The sequence below is a fragment of the Leopardus geoffroyi genome, chromosome C2 (genome assembly GCF_018350155.1).
Source record: "Leopardus geoffroyi isolate Oge1 chromosome C2, O.geoffroyi_Oge1_pat1.0, whole genome shotgun sequence".
NCBI lineage: Eukaryota > Metazoa > Chordata > Mammalia > Carnivora > Felidae > Leopardus > Leopardus geoffroyi.
The window spans coordinates 132,840,083-132,859,182 of record NC_059333.1 but is presented as its reverse complement, the minus strand read 5'-3'; the positions used below and the strand labels follow the sequence as shown (position 1 = coordinate 132,859,182).

The 19,100-nt window shown below is 49.4% G+C and overlaps 1 protein-coding gene across 1 annotated transcript in view; it reads left to right on the top strand.

Annotated features, from left to right (window-relative positions):
- The window catches only part of SH3BP5 (SH3 domain binding protein 5), a 77,219-nt gene that overhangs the window by 12,614 nt on the left and 45,505 nt on the right, over nucleotides 1-19,100 (top strand). The window contains exon 3 of the mRNA XM_045503678.1: nucleotides 14,548-14,676. Within this exon, the coding sequence (XP_045359634.1) occupies nucleotides 14,548-14,676 (129 nt within the window). The remainder of the gene's footprint in view (nucleotides 1-14,547; nucleotides 14,677-19,100) is intronic.

Below are 19,100 nucleotides of genomic sequence, written 5' to 3'. Positions count from 1 at the left end.
CACTTCATGTAAACTCGTCTGATTGTGACCTTAGACTCAGCCGAGGCACGGTGAATGGGGTTTGGTTGTCTTCATCCACGCTCCCCTTTTGTCACCAGCATGCAAGGGTTCTGCTTCATTCTGATCGCCTTGAAGCCTACAGTTCTCTTCCCCGGTTTTTGGCTTTATTGGAAGAAAAGTATAATGGGGAGTTGTCCTCCTTCATTGTTCTGCTTACTATTTCTACCTAACAAATTTCCCCAAAACTTCATTGCTTAGAACAACTGCTTTATTTTGCCCATGATCGTGGGTCAGGGATTTGGAGAAGGCTCAGCTGGGGCTGAGAAGGCTGGGAGAAGGCTCTCACTGGAGGCGTCTCACGCATTTGCAGTCCGATGTCAGCTGGGGCTGTGGTCCTCTGAAGGCTGGACGGGACATCTGAGGAGGCCCACTCCTGTGTCTGGTTGGGGACACTGGCTCTTGGCAGAGAGCTCAGCCGGGGTTGTCCACCAGACTGCTGAATCTGACCTTTCTTGCATGTTGTCTCAGGCACTCTGACTGCCTCATGGTGTTTGGCTCCCCTGACGGTGAGCATCCAACATGACCAGGTGGAAGCAGCATGGCCTTTTCTCTCTCTAAGCCTTGGGAGTCCCGATGTAGCGCTTCTGTCACATTTCTAGCTGTCACATTTCTAGGTGCAGGCAATCATGAGCTCACCCACAAGCGGAGGGGACACAGACTCCATCCCTTGGTGGGAGAGTATCAAAGAATTTTGAAGCACGTTTTAGGGGCACCTGAGTAGCTCAGTCAGTGAAGCATCCGACTTTGACTCAGGTCACGATCTCATGGTTTGGGAGTTCGAGCCCTGTGTTGAGTTCTGTGCTGACAGCTTGGAGCCTGCTTCAGATTCATCCTCCCTCTCTCCCCCTCCCCTGCTCGCACACACTCTCTCTCTCTCAAAAATAAACATTTTAAAAAAAAAAAAAAAAAAAAAAAGGAATTTTGAACCACATTTTAAAACTGCCACACTCATGGCGGTGATACACAGGGACTCATTTTGAGGCCTGCAGGACATCCATTTACATTTATTTCATGAACAGCCACATTTCATAGTGCCTCCTCGAGTTGCTTTAATGGTTAACCAGCAGAGCGAGGACTTTGGTTAGCATTCTCAGTGGTCCTTAAACAAACCAGCAACACTAAAAGCAAAAGGGTGCAGTTTTTGGCAATGCACCTTGTTTTGGCAATGGTCTTGTTTTTGGGAACTCTGTGCCACTTCGCCGACGTCTTACAAATTTTGTGCGAGAGAAAATTATGCCATGGCTTCAATGCCTATTAGAAAAAATTAACGGAGCCTCAAGCCAAAAGTGCAGTACTGAGGCAGGCACTTTACAGGTTCAGGGGGAAGGCTCTAAACCTTCTTGGGCAGCTCTTGACATGCTGCTTTCTTTCCTTGCCCCTGGTTTTGCCAGCATCTCCGGTGGGGAAATAGAACCTTGGTATTGCATGCATTTGCTAGAAATTGGATCTACTCCCCGAGCTGGAACTTGTTAAAGCAGGCCACGCTTTAATGCTATAAAACGTAAGGTCAAAAATGGGTAGGAGAACTTGCTGTGGAGCAAATAGATGCTTAAACAGCATAGCATGTGATGGTGGAAAGCACAGGCTTTGCAGTTCAGGAGGGCTGGATTTGAATTCTCCCTGTGCCTCTTCATAAGCTGTGTGGTCTTTTCTGGGTTTGATTTTCTTGTGTCTAAAATGGGAAGGGTGATACCTGCCTTGCAGGGCTGGTAAGGATTAAATAAGGTGATGTTTATGAAGTGCCTGGCACGGTACCTCGCGTGTAACGTTCAACAAGTGTTGGTTCTTTCTGCCTTTGGTCATTTATTGAATGATGGCACCTACGTAAAAAATCGTTATTGATTGAAAGCTTATTATATGCTCAGTATCGTGCTAAGTGCTTTGTATGGTTCATCCGGTTCTCACAACAGCTCTTTTTTTTTTTTTTTTTTTTTATTATATGAAATTTATTGTCAAATTGGTTTCCATACAACACCCAGTGCTCATCCCAAAAGGTGCCCTCTTCAATGTCCATCACCCACCCTCTCCTCCCTCCCACCCCCCATCAACCCTCAGTTTGTTCTCAGTTTTTAACAGTCTCTTATGCTTTGGCTCTCTCCCACTCTAACCTCTTTTTTTTTTTTTTTCTTTTTTTCCTCCCCCTCCCCCATGGGTTCCTGTTAAGTTTCTCAGGATCCACATAAGAGTCTCACAACAGCTCTTGAGGACATTGATGACAACTGGCGGCACTGACTGAAAGATTGAGCCCTTCTCCCAGGTCACGTGGCCAAGCGAGCGGGTGGGGGAGCCAAGATTTGAATTCAGGAGTCTAAGGCTGAAGGCCATGCCCTTAAGTAGTTTGGGGATGTATGTTACAGATGTGGAGGATGAGTGTTCTGAGGTTCCTACCAGGACTACAGGTGAAAGAGGTCTAGGACTTAGGGGACCAGGTTTCTAACCTCTGCTCTGATACCAGGTACACCATCTTTGGGAGGGGAACTGTACCTCCTGAGGCCTCAGTCACCGCGTCTGTGAAATGGGAGCATCTGATCTGAATGATCAGCAGAGTCCTGAGGTTTTGACTTTAATCTAGCCACATGTTGAATGAATTATGAATCCCCCTCCGTCTCAACGACAGGGAAATACAAAAGCTCTTGGGTCAATCTCTGCTGCAATAGGCTTAAATTTTTCTTTTTACCGAAGCGCTACATGCACGCAGTTAAAAGCCCCTGAGAAGTTTTACCGAGAACGTCCCCTGCCTCCTTCCTTCCCACCCCCAGTTCTGCTCCCCAGAACAACCACCTTTAATGTTTTTAGCCATTTGTTCTGGTGGATTCCTCTGTATGTCTAAAGCGATGGCAGTGGGTTTTGACTCTGGTGCTGTTGCATCCTGTGCCCTCCTTTCTTGCCATCCTGAGGAGCTGCGGGCAGCGGGGAGGTTATCCAAAGGAGGCAGGAGAGCCAGCCTGCCTGGAACGCTGTGGTGGATGGAATCGTGCTTCCCACAGAGGCTGCGTGACCTCAAGAGCTTTCCAAGGTTATGTGAATTCACCATATTGTCCTAATTCTAAAACTCGTGTTCAGTACAAAACGGACCTTGTATCGCATTCCAGCTCGGTTGGTGGTTGAAACGTTACCCCCGACAAACATGCGGATCAATGGGATAGTGCATCCAAAATGTAAGATTTGCGAATTTTTGAAAAAAAAAGTGGGTCTTGAGGTTGAGTAGATATGTTAAGGCTTTTGGTGTAAACTTGGAAATAGTTCACTTGTGGCTGAACTCAGGAAAATGCCCTGGTTTCAGCAAATCTCTCTCCTTTTTCACAAAGAATCCTGTGGATTTAAAAACCTATGTTTGACCATGAATGAAAAAGCACTGGGACCCATCAGTCTAAGGGTGTGTGTGTCATTGGTGGGGGGGAGGGGTTGGGGGGGGTTGTTGTACAACTTTAGTCTTTCCTCCAGGGCCTCCTAGGACCGATCCTTCTACCCCAAGATTTAAAGAGCTGTGGGTTTTTTTCCTTTGTGGTGCTTTGGACCTTGGGCTGTTGAAACATACTTTTTTGTAATCGGTTAAATTCCATTCTGGTGGCTCATGCACACGTCACATCAACAAAAAAGATGAATTGAAAGTGAGTCGTTTTTAACTGGCTCATATTACTCAAAATTATCAAGGCCATGGAGGACAAAAAAAGACTGCAGAACTGTTCCAGATTAAAGAAGGCTAGAGAAATATGACAACTAAATACAAGCTGGCGATCCTGGATTGGATCCTGAAAGATTTTGTTCCTTTACTATAAAAGACAATAGTGAGACAGTTGAGGCAATTTGAATGAAGTCCTAGACCAGGTTAGTTGGCTTGGTATCTGTGTTGATTTTCAGATTCTCCTCCTTGTACTCTGGCTATGTAAGAGAGTGTCCTCAGCTTTGGAAACTATGGGGTAAAGTATTTCAGGGTAAAGGGACATCATGTCTGCATCTTACCCTCATTTTTTCCAAGTCTGAAATTTATTTTATTTTATCTTTTAAGTTTGTTTATTTTCGAGACCAAGAGAGAGCGGGGGAAGGGCAGAGAAGAGAGAGAAGGAGGGAGGGAGGGAGAGAGAATCCCAAGCAGGCTCTGTGCTGTCAGCACAGAGCCCAATGCAGGCCTCCAACCCACAAACTCTGAGATCATGACCTGAGGTGAAATCCAGAGTTGGACCCTTAACCAAGTAAGCCACCCAGGTGCCCCTGAAGTTATTTTAAACTAAATAGCTGAAAGGAAGAGGCTTCTTCTCATTCCCAGATCTGTCAACTGCCTTAACTCAGCCTCCAAATGGCTGGGCCTGTGGCATCTTTACGTTGGACAGAGCTTCAGGGGAATCTGCATGGTCTGCTGGCAAGACCGCTCTGGCAGGCTGTGATGTCCTGGGAGAGGTGACTGGGTGCTCACCTGCATGTATGGAAACATTCTACAGTCCCATCAGAGCTTTAAAACAGAGCCTTTCTGGGTAGGAGGAACTTGGTTCTACTCGGGCCTAAAGAAAGCTCTCAGATCTCTGTTCACCTCAGAAGAGAAGAACTCGCAGCAGGAAACCGTATTGACCACCATCTTTTCTTACTTTCCTTTTTCCCCCCTCTTGGTAGAAGGAACCTCTTGGTAGTTCAGACCCAGGACAAGTGCGGTGCTATGAGAAGAGGAAACAGCACTTGGTCTTGTCACCAAGGCTGCATAGGGACGGCCCCTGGGTCCGGAGCTGCGCAGTGCCCAAACTGGGATTAGAATCCCTTACGCTGTGTCCCACAACTGCTCAAAACAGCTTGAGTCAAAGGAATTTCTGCAAGGTTGGAGTCTTTCCTGGAACCCAAGGGAGAGAAGCACCACAGAGCCTTAAGTGTGGAGAGACCGAACATCCCAGTGTGGCCGACAGACTTGGTTTATGCCTGTTGTTCCAGCATAATTATTAATAGCGCTCCGCCTCCTTGTCAAAAGTATCTTGGCTTGATTGATGAATCGTCTGGCCGTGTTAATTGCAGGATTAGTCAGGGAACCCAGATAATCTCCCACGAGCCTTCCTCTGCTGCCTCCTCGTGTTCTCTCGTTGGCTTTCGCTCACTGTCTGCCCTCTCTTTGTGTCTCCCTCCTCGGGCTTCCTCTGTTCCCTGAGAGAGGGTCTTGTATCAGAAAAATGGCTGCAAAGTTCTGCCTGATGCGGGGGATGGGGGTGGGGGGACCATCCCCACAGAAGGAACTAGTGGTTTTGGCCTCTGCTACTGAAGTCAGGGCTCGAGGTGGAAGAGAAAAGGAGTCAGAAGGGAAGGGAGTCAGGTACCCGGTCCTCAACAATGTGCTGGCTTCTTCCAACTCGAAGGCCCTATTTTCTTCCCTTTTCTTTCCTGTGCGTGTTTCCATTTCATCGGAGCTGTTTTAGCCAGGCTCTTCTGGTTGGATGGAACTGGCTGATGGGGGATGGGGCCTGCACAGCGATGGGGAATGGGGAATGCTGGCTCCAGCTTCCTGCTGGTCTTCTGCCCTGACCCTCCCCTCTCCACTCTGCTTCCTCCTGGCTCCTGCGTGCTCAAGCCTTGGCCTCGCTGGTCTGGCTCTCTAGGCCCTGGCTCTACCCCGGAGCGGTCTTTCCAGTTTCGCCTCTGCTGCAAAATTCCTGAAGGCGAAGTGAGATTGTCCTGGCCCCCCTTCTCACAGGCCTGTGAAAGCCACTCCCCATGGGAGCTGGGACTGAGGGAAGGAAAGCCGGACAGAGGCAAGGAAAGAAGGCCACCCACCGGAGGGCCCGAGGAGCGAGGCGTGGTCTCAGAGTGGAAAAGTGGAGTGAAATCCAGGGTCGGGAGCTAGACCTGCGCAGTCCGCTGTAGCAAACCCTAGCCATGTGTGGCTGTTCAAATTACGATTGAAACATTAGAATTTAATTAAAAATCCAGCTAGCTGTACTAGCCACATTTCAAGCTTTTATTTAGCCACAAGTGGCCAGTGGCTTCTGCACCGGACAGCACAGATACAGAACATTTCCATTCTTGCAGAAAGTTCTGTCTGACGGCCCTGGAGAGCACTTAACCCTTTTCACCCAAGCACTGTTTTAAGTGCTTTCTTTGTGTGTTTTAGTAGCTGCCCCAAGTACTCTTAAAGATTGGAGGGGGGGGGAAGAAAACATGGTACGTGGTAAACATAAAAACATTTCAGGTACCTTATAACTGGTCAGTAAGCAGAATGTTTCCAGTGGTGCCCTTGGTTCTGTAATTCTAGAATGTTCCTGCAAACAGACTTTACATTTCTGACTCGTTCGTCTTCTGCCACCATCATAATTTTTGCCTTATCCTGGTTCTGTATCTACTGTTTATTCCATATTTCCCTTTAAATTGATTGACATTTTTACTTCATCTTGCTTGAAGTGGAGACTTCATGACTGTAAGTGAAAAGCCATCAAAAGGAAATACTTTTTTTGAGAGAGAGAGAGAGAGAGAGAGAGCGTGCCCATGTGTGTGCATGTGCACGAGTGGGGGAGGGGCAGACAGAGTGAGCGTGCCTTGCCGAGTGGGGGAGGGGCAGAGAGAGAGAGAGAGAGAGCGAGCGAGAGAGAGAATATCCCAATCAGGCTCCATGCCCAGCACAGGGCCTGATGCAAGGCTTGATCTCACAACTGTGAGATCATGACCTGAGCCAAAATCAAGAGCCAGATGCTTAACTGACTGAACCACACCCCCCCCCCCCCCCCCCCGCCCCAAGGTGCCCTGGAAATGTGTTTTTATTTAAAGCAAGCTTTTTATTAAGTTTTTAATTTTAATTCCAGTAGAGTTAACATACAGCATTATATTAGTTTCAGATGTACAACATAGTCATTCAACAATGCTATTCATCTCTCAGTGCTCATCATGAGTGTACTCTTAAAGCAAGGTTTTTATTGAAGGAATTTTCTGCGTGTGTGCAACTGCCCAACTCCTAAGGGCACAGCTTGGTGACTTTCAAACCAGTGCCGTTTTGTTTCCAGTGGATGTGTTTTGCTTATCCAATTCTAGCAGATTCCCTTCTCTATGGAAGGCTCAGCTAGATTAGCTCCCCCTTTCTCAAAATGTGGATTAGCAGCTGCATTTGCTGTGGAGACATGGTAGCACCCAACAGGACCCTCTCCTTGGACAAAATCAGAAGGATTCAAGAAAGATCTGAGCAGGAACAACTGCTTTGCTGTTACTGAAAATACACTGGTGTTTCCAGTGTGTGAGATGTCTTTGCAGGGCAGGCCCCGGGGGGAGGGGGGGGGGGAAAGAGTATGGCTTAGTCTACACAGCAGACCTGATGCTTCTGGCCTCAAGTTCCCTTTACACTCTTTTTTTTTTTTTTTTATGTTTTATTTTTTTTTCAATGTTTGTTTATTTTTGAGAGAGAGAGAGAAACAGAGTGCGAGTGGGGTGTGGCAGAGAGAGAGGGGGACAGAATCAGAAACAGGCTCCAGGCTCTGAGCTGTCAGCACAGAGCCTGACACGGGGCTTGAACTCAGACCGTGAGATTATAACCTGAGCCAGAGTCAGACACCTACTTGACTGAGCCACCCAGGTACCTCTCCCTTTACACTCTTATAATCATTGAGTACCCCAGAGAGCTCTGTGTGGGTAATATATATATTTGCTGTGTTAGAAAAGTTAACCTCGGTGGCTCAGTAGGTTAAGCATCCGACTCTTGATTTCAGCTCAGGTCATGATCTCATCGTTTGTGGGTTTGAACCCCACGTCGGGCTCTCTACTGTCAGCACAGAGCCCCCTTGGGATCCTCTGTCTCTCTCTCCCTCCCTTCCTCCCTCTCCCCCCCACCCCCCCCACCCCCATCTCTCAAAAATAAACATACATTAAAAAAAGTTAAATTCATTCATTATTAAATTCATTCATTAAAAATTACAATAATAAACCTATTACACGTTGACATATTTTATGAGAAAATAAGTATTTTCCCAAACGAAAGAAAAAAAAATTCGTGAAAGGAAATTAATCATTTAATGGTTTTTTTTGTCTTACAAGTCTCTTTGTAGTCTGGCTTCCTAGAGGGGCTGAGTTGTGTGCTTCTGCATTCCGTCTGCTGCCATGTCTCCTATGAAGTAGTCTCTGGGAAACCCCACTGAAAACTCATGAGAGAATGAAGGTGAAAAGGCAAATAAGTCCAGTGTGATTAGGAAAATGGTTTTGACCTTGCAGAGCCTCAGGGACCCCTACCATGGTCCCCTGGACCACACTTTGGGAACCTACAGGTGAAGTGAAAGCCATTGGATGAAAAGACTAAAGGTATGTGTTCTTGTCTGAAGTCTGGCACGCACTGGCGTGTGACCTCAGGCCACATAGCGCTTCACCTGAGATACGTGTAGGCTGGGGACCATCATTCTTGCTCAGCCCGTCTTACAGGGTCATTGTGAGGCTCAGGTAATGCCTGTGAAATCTCTCTTCAAGCAGCAGTGTATTTATAAATGGCATTACTCAGGCTCTTTTGAAGTATGGTGTCATCTTTAATTTGTAGGACAGTTATTTTTAAAAACTGATGTCCCATCTTAATCTCCCTTGGTTCTGGGGACACCTTTGTGGAGGAGAAAGGCCGTCATTCTCAGCTTACAGGTGACATCATTGAGGCTTTGATGAGCGGATTGGCCAGAAAACAGACTCGTCCTCAGTGGGGTGACACCTGGCACACTGTCTCCAAGGCACGCCGGCCCTGGCCAGTTTGGTTTCGCTGGAGTTCTTACCTGATACTGGCCTGTATTTTTGACACGCACGTTCAAAACAGGGCTTCTGTGCCACCCTCAGCAGTTCTTTGAATAAATTGCCCTGAGTCACCTAATGGAAATGACACAGTTTGCAGATTTGACGATCTCAGGGATCCCAGCTGAGGGAACCAGCCCCGCCTGGTAAATGGCTTGTTTTTCTGGGCTGGTAAAAGGTCTGCTGGCTCTCCCGAGGTAAGGTTATACAGAAGTGCATGGGTCGTTTACTGTAGGGAAAATAGCTTTCTCTCCTCCCGGGACATTCCTGGAAGTAACCCTCCACTCTGATCTTGGGAAACACGTTTGCCTGTACTTGTAGGAAATGGGAGAACCACAGTCCTTTTCTTGAACTAGGAAATAAGGCAAAAAGCACAAGGTCAGTTGCGGCAAGCTGTCTGAAAGATGCAGCCAACTGGCACTCGGAGGGATTTAGAGAAATGCTTTGTCCAGGTTAGTTCCGGGTTCTGTTCCATATAAACATGACTTTGTTGTCAGGGTTAAAAGCCTCTAGCACTTAACCATATTTAATTACTAGTGCTTTGCCATAATACGACTGTAGACTGACCCTCTCCTCCCTATCTATGTTAATTATGACTACTTTAAGGCCTACTTGTCTGTCTTTTTTATTTCATTCAATTGCGAATGACAGAAATGCAATTCAACTAGTTTAAGCAAAACATAAAACAGTTCCGACAGCTGAGGTTGTGTGTGCTGTTTTGGCTCTGGGGAAGGTGGAGTGTAGGGCGAGACTGTAAAGCATTGCTACTTCCGGGAGCTCAGAGCGTTGCCAGCTGGGACTTCCTCCCTCTCCCAGGCTCTCCCCTCCTGTTGCCAAGATGGCTGCCATCTGCTCTAGCCTTTCATTCTATTCTCTCAGCCTTCTCCGTGAAAAATAGTTCCTCCGACTGTTTCAGAAAAGTCCCAGAATGAAGTCTAATTGGTTCTCATGGGTCACATGCTTTCCCTCAATCATCGAAGCTAGGTGTATCCAAATCTGATTGGCCAGGCCGGGGTCACGTGACCACTTGTGGGCCCTGGGTGAGGCCCAAGAAAGTCAAGGCTGTTAGCATTGGGCTGGCAGAAAAGATGGGGGTTTGTGGGCCCTCACACTCCAGTGTTTGTGGAGACGTGTTACTCAAATGGCTAGGATTTTCTGTGGAATGGTGAAAGAACTGGGTCGGCATTATCTTCTCAGGGAGAAGGCTGGCTTTGTGTTTAGCTTTTAACGCGTCTTGGATGAATAGGCTTGTTGGTGGTTGGACGTCAGCCAGCCATGCATCATCATCCCTGGCAACACAGCCTCATTTGTAGAGGGAAAACACTGATGTCAAATCAAGTCCTTTGGGTGCAATACCCTTTGATGGCCACACGCTTACCCAGGCTGATGGTCCCAGGATCTGCCCACCAGCATCCCCTGAGAAGCCCTGTTCACTCTTCGGTAAAACCCAGATCTGATCTGGTCATGCCTCTGCTTAAAAATTCACCATGGTATCTTAGCACAGTTTTCAAAAAGGCAAAAAAAAACAAAAACAAAAAAAACAAAAAACTCATCCTACCCCATTCCCATCTTCCCCTCCCTTAAGGGCAGTTTGATCAGTTGACCATATTTTAGCTGATTAGGTATTAACTTCTATGACTAAATAAATGGTGGGTTCTGTGTGGCTGCTTGTTGATTTGTCAGTTTTAGTTAACCATCTGCCAGCATCCCAATTGGAAGATGAGATTTTCATTTCTTTCCTCCCTCCGTCCCCCCAAACCACCTCTCTTTCTCACTTCCTTTCCTCCCAACAGAACTATCTTGTAGTCAATATTCAGTGTACGTTATCACAGCTGTGGAAGTGCTTCATAGTGGAGTCTTCCAGTAAACTAGATCACTTTTCTTTTTGTGGAAGAATGCATTCTTTGGTCATTTCTGCCAGGGGCTCATGGGAAGTAAATTGAGATTTACGTGAAAAGAAAAAAAAAAAAAATCCACCCCGCCTCCCCACTGTGCTGGGATAAAGTTCACATGCCTTAACTCAGCACCCACACCCTTCCTTGCTCCAACCCCCACCAGCCCTCCCGCCAGCCGTTCTTTGCTCATGTTCCTCCCTCTGCTTCTAGTGCCCCTCCCTCCCTGTCTGGTGAAATCCCCTTTCTTCGGGGCCTGGCTTGGGTGACACTTGGGGTGGCCTTTCCAGCCGTGTGTCCGCCGCACTGTGTGTGTACTGAGGCCTTAGTGTTTATTACGCTGCCTTATACTTGTCTATTTACTGCTTGAGTTTAAATCTTGGTTCTGCCGTTTCCCAGCTCCGTGGCTTCAGGCATGTTACCTTCCGGCCTCAGTTTTCCTCTTCGTAAAATGCGAATAACAGCAGTATAGCACCTGCCTGGTCAGGTTGTGATTGCACGAATTGATGGAATGAAAGCATTTGTGGTCACGTCTGCCACATAGTAAATTGCCCATCTGGGCTCTGCATCCCTCTCCCTCCCTCAGAAAGGCAGGCTTGGTGGGCTATATTCACCCGTGCCCAGAATAGCTCTTGGCAAATCAAAAGTCTCCGGGGGTCGGACTGGGCACCTCAATGGGTGATGCAGGCTGGCTGTGATTCAGGCAAAGGGCTGGTGGGGGACTGGAAAGGGAAATCTCTTTCTAAGGAGGCATCTCTTCCACTTCTAGCCAGTGGTTTCCAGGTAGGAATGAGGGCCCCGTGTTGCTAGATTATCAGATTCTTTTTATGAGGAAATTGAGAATCCACTTTTTTTTTTTTCTTTTTTAAATACAGATTTTCCTGACATTTAGTACCCAGCGTACAGACCAAAGGCACTAAGCCTACTGGCCCAGGGGCCACTGGTTTGGGGCCCAGTTCTCATTTTACAAAAGAGACCCGGAGTGATGATGTGATCTGCCCTGGGTCACACGCTGATGACGGCCCCCTGTTTTCTCACCTGTGGTCTGGATACAGCACTGGTCCTGCGTCTCGTCAGGGTGGGGACTTGAAGAATTCAGTCATGCTTGTGAATGCATTTGCAAAGCATCTGCCTACACGGTGTGACAGGTTGTTACTTCCGTCCTGTCAGCTGCCCCTGCCTCAGAGGGACGACCTTGGTGTTTTTAAAACAGGATCGCGGGTCTCTTTTTGTGCCAGGTGGTAATGGGGGATTGCGTGTACTTGCTGAGCACGTACTGTGCGTCCAGGTGCTATTAGTTGTGTTACATTTGCATTCTCCTTTATTCCTTTTTTTCTGCCCTCCCTATGAGATGGAAAGTAACGATTTCATTGGTAATAAAAACGATGAGTCCAGAAGTTGCCTGATGAGGGCCTCACAGAGGTTTGGTGGAGATTGGATCCATCTCTCTGGTTAAAAAAAGAAAAAAAAAAAAAAAAAAAATCCCGGGCTTCAGACAACATGCTGCCTCCTACGTATTGGAAATGCAGTCTGGCCGGGGCTCAGTGGGGCTAGTCCCTGGGCTGCCCTGTGCACCCGCGCCACTTCCTCTCCAGGACAGACCTGGTGTGCTTTGTTTCCAGAAGCTGTAGCAGGCGACTGCGGGCTTGGCCACATAGAAGAGAAGGCAGAGAAGAAGATGATGATACAGGGCCTGCGAAAGGGACCAAGGCCAGTGTCAGAAGTAGGATGGGGCTCAGGAGCTGAGGAGCGCTCATGTGAGGCAAAGGCAGCACCCTCGTGTGCTCGGGTGCCGGCATCATTTTCAAACCCGCCTAGCAAGCCCTGGTGCGGTAGCATGGAGGACACACAAGTGGGCAGAGCCTTCTTCACCCCCTTGAGCCATCCCCTTGGCCCAAGAGGCCCCTACACTTCGATGCTTAGAGATAGTCTTCAGATAGTTGCTCGTGAGGCGGGCCCTCTGCAGCCAGTGGAGCACACGTGTTTGTTTTAATTTTTTTAACGGTTGTTTTGGGGGGGGGGGGAGGGAGGGAGGAGCAGAGAGAGAGGGAGACACAGAATGTGAAGCAGGCTCCAGGCTCCGAGCTGTCAGTACAGAGCCCGACGTAGGGCTCAAACTCACGAACCGCAAGATCATGACCTGAGCCGGAGGCCGGACGCTTCACTGACTGAGCCACCCAGGTGCCCCGGCACATGTGTTTTACCAGCTGGGTGGCTGCTTGGTCTTGGGGCAGCCCCACGGCTGGTGTTCATGCATTGTTCCTTCTCTGAGTATCTATTTCCCGTCTCAGATGTGTGCCCCTTTCCTCCCACCCCCACGAGGCTGTGTCAGGCAAATGCCTAAGGGAAAAGGAGTAGAGGGGTGTGGGGTCTGGAAAGTACTAACACAACCCTCCAATATGTCACCCTAGACATTGGACTGAGTTCCTTCTTTTTAATTTTATTTCCTCCTCGTGAAGTCCGTGGATCTGGGTTTCTTGACTTTGACACTGTGGTTAAGCCTAGAATGGCCTGCCTGCCTGTTCCTCCCTTCCAACCCCTAATTGAGACCTAAGTTGCTTGTAGCTGCCTCCGGGATGGGTGGCCACCCTTATCTCTTGCTGTTTTCCACATTTCGGACTTCTAGTTTCATTCAGACCGTGCCGTTCCCTCTCCCCTCTTGGCCGAATATGGCCTCTCTGCCTGCTCGGGGCTCAGTATTTCCTCTCCCTCTCTCCCAAGTGATCATTCATGCTCCGGGCTTCTGTATAGATATCACCCCTCTGGATGTTTTCCAAGTCTCTCTCTCACCGCCCCGTCCCGCCTTACCAGACCTTGTGAGGTTCTCTGCTGCTGGGTTCCGTGGCACCTGTACCAGTCTCATCCTGGCGTGGACTTTTCTGGAATGGCTATAATGCCTACCTCACCCGCCAGACTGGACGTGTCCTGTGGGCAGGGACCAAGCCCCACACCCAGCATAGGGTCTGGCATGTGGGAAGTTTCCAATCAGTGTTTCTGCATGGAGAACTACATTATATGGTTGAGGACTCCATGGGAGCGTAGGACATGGTGCCATCACTGAAGCTGCCCACTGAGGAGATAGAGCTTTTAAATCAAGCCTGAGCTGTCCACCTTCATATAGTAGTCACTGGCCACACTTTTATTTGTATTTACTTTCATTAAAAACTTTTTTTGGGGCGCCTGGGTGGGTCAGCCGGTTGAGCCTCCGACTTCAGCTCAGGTCATGATCTCACGGTCTGTGAGTTCGAGCCCCACGTCGGGCTCTGTGCTGACCGCTCAGAGCCTGGAGCCTGTTTTGGATTCCGTGTCTCCCTCTCTCTCTGACCCTCCCCCATTCATGCTCTGTCTCTCTCTGTCTCAAAAGTAAATAAACGTTAAAAAAAAAAAATTTAAAAACTTTTTTTAACGTTTATTTTTGAGAGAGCACGAGTGGAGGAGCAGAGGGAGAGGGAGACACAGAATCCGAAGCAGGCTCCAGGCCCCGAGCTGTCAGCAGAGCCCCGCGTGGGACTGCGAGATCATGACCTGAGCCAAAGTTGGCTGCTTAACCGACTGAGCCACCCCGGTGCCCCCGTGCTTATTTTTAAAATAGAAATATACTTAATTAAAACTGAATAAGTTGGAAACCCATTTCCTCAGCCTCCTTAGCCAATTTCCAGTGCTCAGTAGCCAAATGTGGCTAGTGGCTACCATATTGGACAGTGTGATAGAGCATTTCCAGTATCACAGAGTTTTAGACGGTGCTGCTCACAAAGATATTCATTTAGGAGCTTGTAGGTTTTGTGAAGGCCCTCCTTGGTGCTTTTGGATAGAGAAAGTGGATTTTCGCGGATGCCTCCTTAAGCCTCAACTGTTCCTCGTTTTCTCTTGGCTGCAGGATGCTCGTCAGAAGTTCCGCTCCGTTCTGGTGGAAGCAACGGTGAAGCTGGACGAGCTGGTGAAGAAAATTGGCAAAGCTGTGGAAGACTCGAAGCCCTACTGGGAGGCCCGGAGGGTGGCGAGGCAGGTAAGGTAGCCCCGCTGACTGCCTCCCCTGCCTCTGCCCCAAACCGTGTTTTGGATGCGCCTTCTGACTTCTGTGTCCCCGGTCGAAGGTTAGAAGCACGAGTCCCCCAGGATGCAGGGCCACCACGACTTTGTATACACTGCATTTGAAGACAGCCTCTTGCTTTCTCCTTCCCCCTACCCAAGCTGCTCCATTCCAGCTCCTGATGCTATTAATAGAGTGTGGGTGCTGGCATTTGGCCAACCCTGTGAGTGGGTGCCACCTGGATACCGAGATGGTGCCCAGATCCGCCCCCCCCCCCCCCCCCAGGCAGCTGGGCCAGCTGGTGTGGACGAGAGGACGTGTCTAGAAGACAAGGTGTCTTCCTCTGCCCTCTCTGGTGATCGCCTGGCAGGCAGCAGGCAGAAGACTCTCTCCCTTGCAGCGTCTCCTCTCTGATTTGAGAGGAATTTACCATTTGCTTCTCTTGAGACGTGGGTTCTTTGCCCCGAGAGCCCAAATAGGCAACTGGGGAACTGGCACCAACAAAGGGGCAGCAGAGGGGAGCTGTGGTCAGGCGATTGCTGGACGGCATGGGACCGGGCTCTGGTTTCAAAGTGTGTCCTCCTTTGTCCCCACTGAGGTGGTGCAGTGTTCTGCCTCTGTCCCCTCCCAGCCTCTGCTAGCCGGGCCCTGTGAGTGGGGGAGGAAAAGAGCCCCCGACCCTCACCGGTGTCTGCTGGGTGCCAGCCCTGGGGCTTTCGCAAACCCCCGCTCGCTCTGGCTTCCTCACCCCATGTCTTTTCAGTGTGCGTGGCCACCCAGAACGGGCCTAAACGGTTGGTCCAGAGTGTCAGTCCCATCCGTGTCGTGTATTTATGTGACAGAAGGTGCCGGTAAGAAAGCGTTCAGTGAGTGACGGGGACGTGTGCACCAGGGTGTGCACGCGTGCGGTTGGGCACGGTAGAGCAGGGAGGGTGAACTCTTGGGGAGACGAAGCCTCAGAAATCTAGGAACATGTTCAGACCAGACCTGTTGAGGGTCAGGGGCCAGGACTTGGGCGTTCTTCCTCTTTGCCCTGCCTCCGCGGGCCTCTCAAATTTCTCATCAGGGGATTCCCTTGATGCTTTAGTGGCTCTCCTGAGATCCTAGCTGCGTATGTGTGTTCATACTCTGAACCCCGAGCTGAGCTTTCTGTTTGGAACCTGCCAGATAGGTTGCCTTATTCCTAGACAGAATGGCCACCTGAACCCTTCCTCCTTCCTGACCAGCTAACCCGGGTTGGTCAGCATGAGTGCCTGTTACTCACTGGGCTGCAGCAAACTCTGAGCAGCCGCCCCCTCTTTCTGCCTTTCTCTGGGAGGTGAAACCCTTCTCAAAAGGTCCTCCGGACCCTGAGGTACTTTCTCCAAAGTGCCTGTGTCTCACCGGTCTTTAAGGGGCACCCCCAGCTGCGATGTAGCCCAGAGTAGCAGTATTCTTGACCTGAAATTGCAGTGCAAAGGGTTTGGGTTTTGGGTTTGAGGAGAAATTTACGATAATTTAACATAAACATTGATCAGTACCAAGGAGGTCGTGAAACCTTTTCTGAAAGTCTTCAACACTTGAATTTATTGCCCTCTGACTCTCTTGAGCCCACAAATATGTCTTAGAACTGTCTATGTGCCTGTGCCTCGGGATCGTTTAGACTGGTCTGTTAAAACAACCCCTTGGAGTTGTGGCAGTGGTTTCCTCACTTGGTCCCCTGAGCTCGGGCTTCGACACCAAGCTGGTGAACAGGACCTTTGTGTTCAGGGACCAGTGGAGGTTGGCCCATCAGGTCACTGGCCCCAGCAGGTGGGAGGTGTCCATCTTTGGCTGTACTCGTGTCACATGTGCTCCTACCTCAGAGTCTTGGAATTTGCTGGTCCTTCTGTTTGGCGTTGTCTAGTTTTTTTAATGTTTATTTTGAGAGAGAGCGTGCACAAGTCGGGGAAGAGCAGAGGTGGGGAGAGAGAGAGAGAGAATGAACGAACGAACGAATGAATGAATTAATCCCAAGCAGGCTCCACGCTGTCAGCACAGAGCCCGACATGGGACTTGAACTCATGAGCTGTGAGATCATGATCTGAGCCGAAATCGAGAGTCAGACGCTTAACTGTCTGAGCCACCCAGGTGCCCCTCTGTTTGGCATTGTCTTAACCCCAGAATCTGCATGGTCTGCTCACTCAGCTGTTCTTCACTTTTCTGCTCAAATGTCACTTTATCAACAACAAAGCCTCCCTGGGCCACCATTTAAATAACTGCTACTTGCTATCTCCACCACGGCCATCCCTTGTTCCTTGATGTGCTTTTTCTCCATGGCACTCTTTCTGACTTGTTATTGTTTGTAGTAGCGAAGCTCCATGAGGGCTAACGGAACAAATGAGTGAACCATGCCTTGACAGGCCTCCAGCAGGGCCAGTGTTCCTCCCGGCCCTTCCTTGGCATTCTGAGCGTTTCCTTTGTTGTCCCTGGTCCTCCCCACCCCCCCGCCACCCAGCTTTCCTGCCCTGTGGCCACATAAGCGGAAGGATAGGAACACAGCTGGCAAATCTGTTCATTTAAATCTCATTTGCCGGGTAGGTCCCCAGTTGTCTGTGACACATCTGGGATAGATCTCATACCACTCTCTTCTTTTCCCTCCCCAAGTGCTCTTTGATGGGAAAAGAGGTAAGAGGGAGCTGGGTCGGCAGAATCTCACTGCTGGGCAGCTGTGAACTATGGCATCGCTCCTTCCTCTCATCCCTTCTCTTGGCTAGTGAGGCTAGTGATTGTGACAATTACGGAGTCCCTTGGGTGAGCCACTGAGTCATCAGGTCTCACAAGATAATAGCCAGACCCTGGGGATGACTGAGTGACTCACTGTCAACCGGCAGATGCCAAGAAGAATGTGAAGGGAACCTCTGCCTTCTTGCAGGTGGGGCAGGAAAAGGAGGGCGGAGAAGGCCCAGAGTGACCTCTGCCCCTCGCCTGCAAGGGACCTTGCTGGCGTATCGCCGAGGAACTGGAAGGATGCTCAAAGGCTGAGGCGGGGCACGGATGTCACATTTCATCTGGGCACTCGGTGGGCTGTCTGGGCTTGGGCCAGGTGACTGGGTCTGTTTGTGTACCAGCATCCTCTGACCTTCCTGATGGCGAAGGGGGTGGGGCCCACCTCCAGCGGCTGCCAGTTGGGCTTCCTGTTTTCTTCCTCTCTCTGATCCCCACCCCCTTCCCTTCTGTATTTACAGACCCTCTGGCTGTGTACAGCAGGGGCGGTCTCTGAGCATCTCCTTCAATGTGTATCGTGAGGCACTGTGTTCCCAGAGCCTCTGCCTCCTGGTCTAGGAAGCAGGGGTGGTTATGAGAGCCGCCTCGGCTCTCCCGTGAGGTTGTCTCAGGACTTCAGGGAGGCACCGTGTTTGACGGGAATCCCTGCATGAGCGTAGGTTTCAGCTGCATTAAACAACTTTTTTTTTGTTGGAGAAAATTTCGAAAATAGACGAAATGAAGAAAAGAAGTCCCTGTATCTTCTGTTAATATTTGATGTGTGTCTCCTTTTTTTTTTTTTTGTATGAGATCATCCTGGTGGTGGTTTTATGATCTGTCTCTCCGAATGCCCATGTCCATCCATCCAGAGCCCTGATGCAGAAGAGACTTAAAGAGCTTGGTTTTCCATAAAGAGTCTACAAAGAGTTGTAATTGTTGGGTCAGTAGAAACTGTATTTGCTCATCCAAAATTTGCGTTAACTTTATTGGTCCTGTTGTCACGTTGGATAAGGGATGAGTCAGCTCCAGTCCTCTGATTGTGAAAATCCAGCCCAAATTCCGCCAAGAGGAGGGAGAACATAGCCCCCCACGCCCAGCTGGGGTGGGGGCAGGGAACTGGCTTTCATTTATTTGAGGGTTTTTGTCCTTGAGCCAGAGCATGTTTGTAAGGCTGCTTTGACATACCTGTCAGCCCACGTGGCCTTCAGCGTGTAGAAGGCGTCAGCGTCTGACGAGGGGGTGGGGCCATGTGAGCCCGAACAGTTGAGCGTTTCTTGCTAGCTTGGCTCCTGGGGCTCTGACTGGTCTAGCAGTGGCCCTGGGCCTGTCGTTTTTATCACTGCCAGTCCCAATGCTTCCGCTTTTTTGTTTCTCTTTGGAAAGTGCGGTAAACTATAGAGAAGGTACATATCACCATTTGAACCATTTCGAAATGTGTAACTGAGCAGCATTAAGTATGTTCCTATTAGGGAGCAGCCCCACCGCCATCCATCTTCAAGTTGTGTTAGATGCCAACTCCCCCTTCCTCCCTCCACCCCAGCCCTTGGCAACCATGGTTCTACTTTCTGCCTCTGTAAGTGCCCCATACAAGTGGAATCATGCAGTATTTGCCCTTCTGTGACTGGCTGATTTCACTTTGCATAACCTCTTCAAGGTTCGTCCATGTTACGGTATAT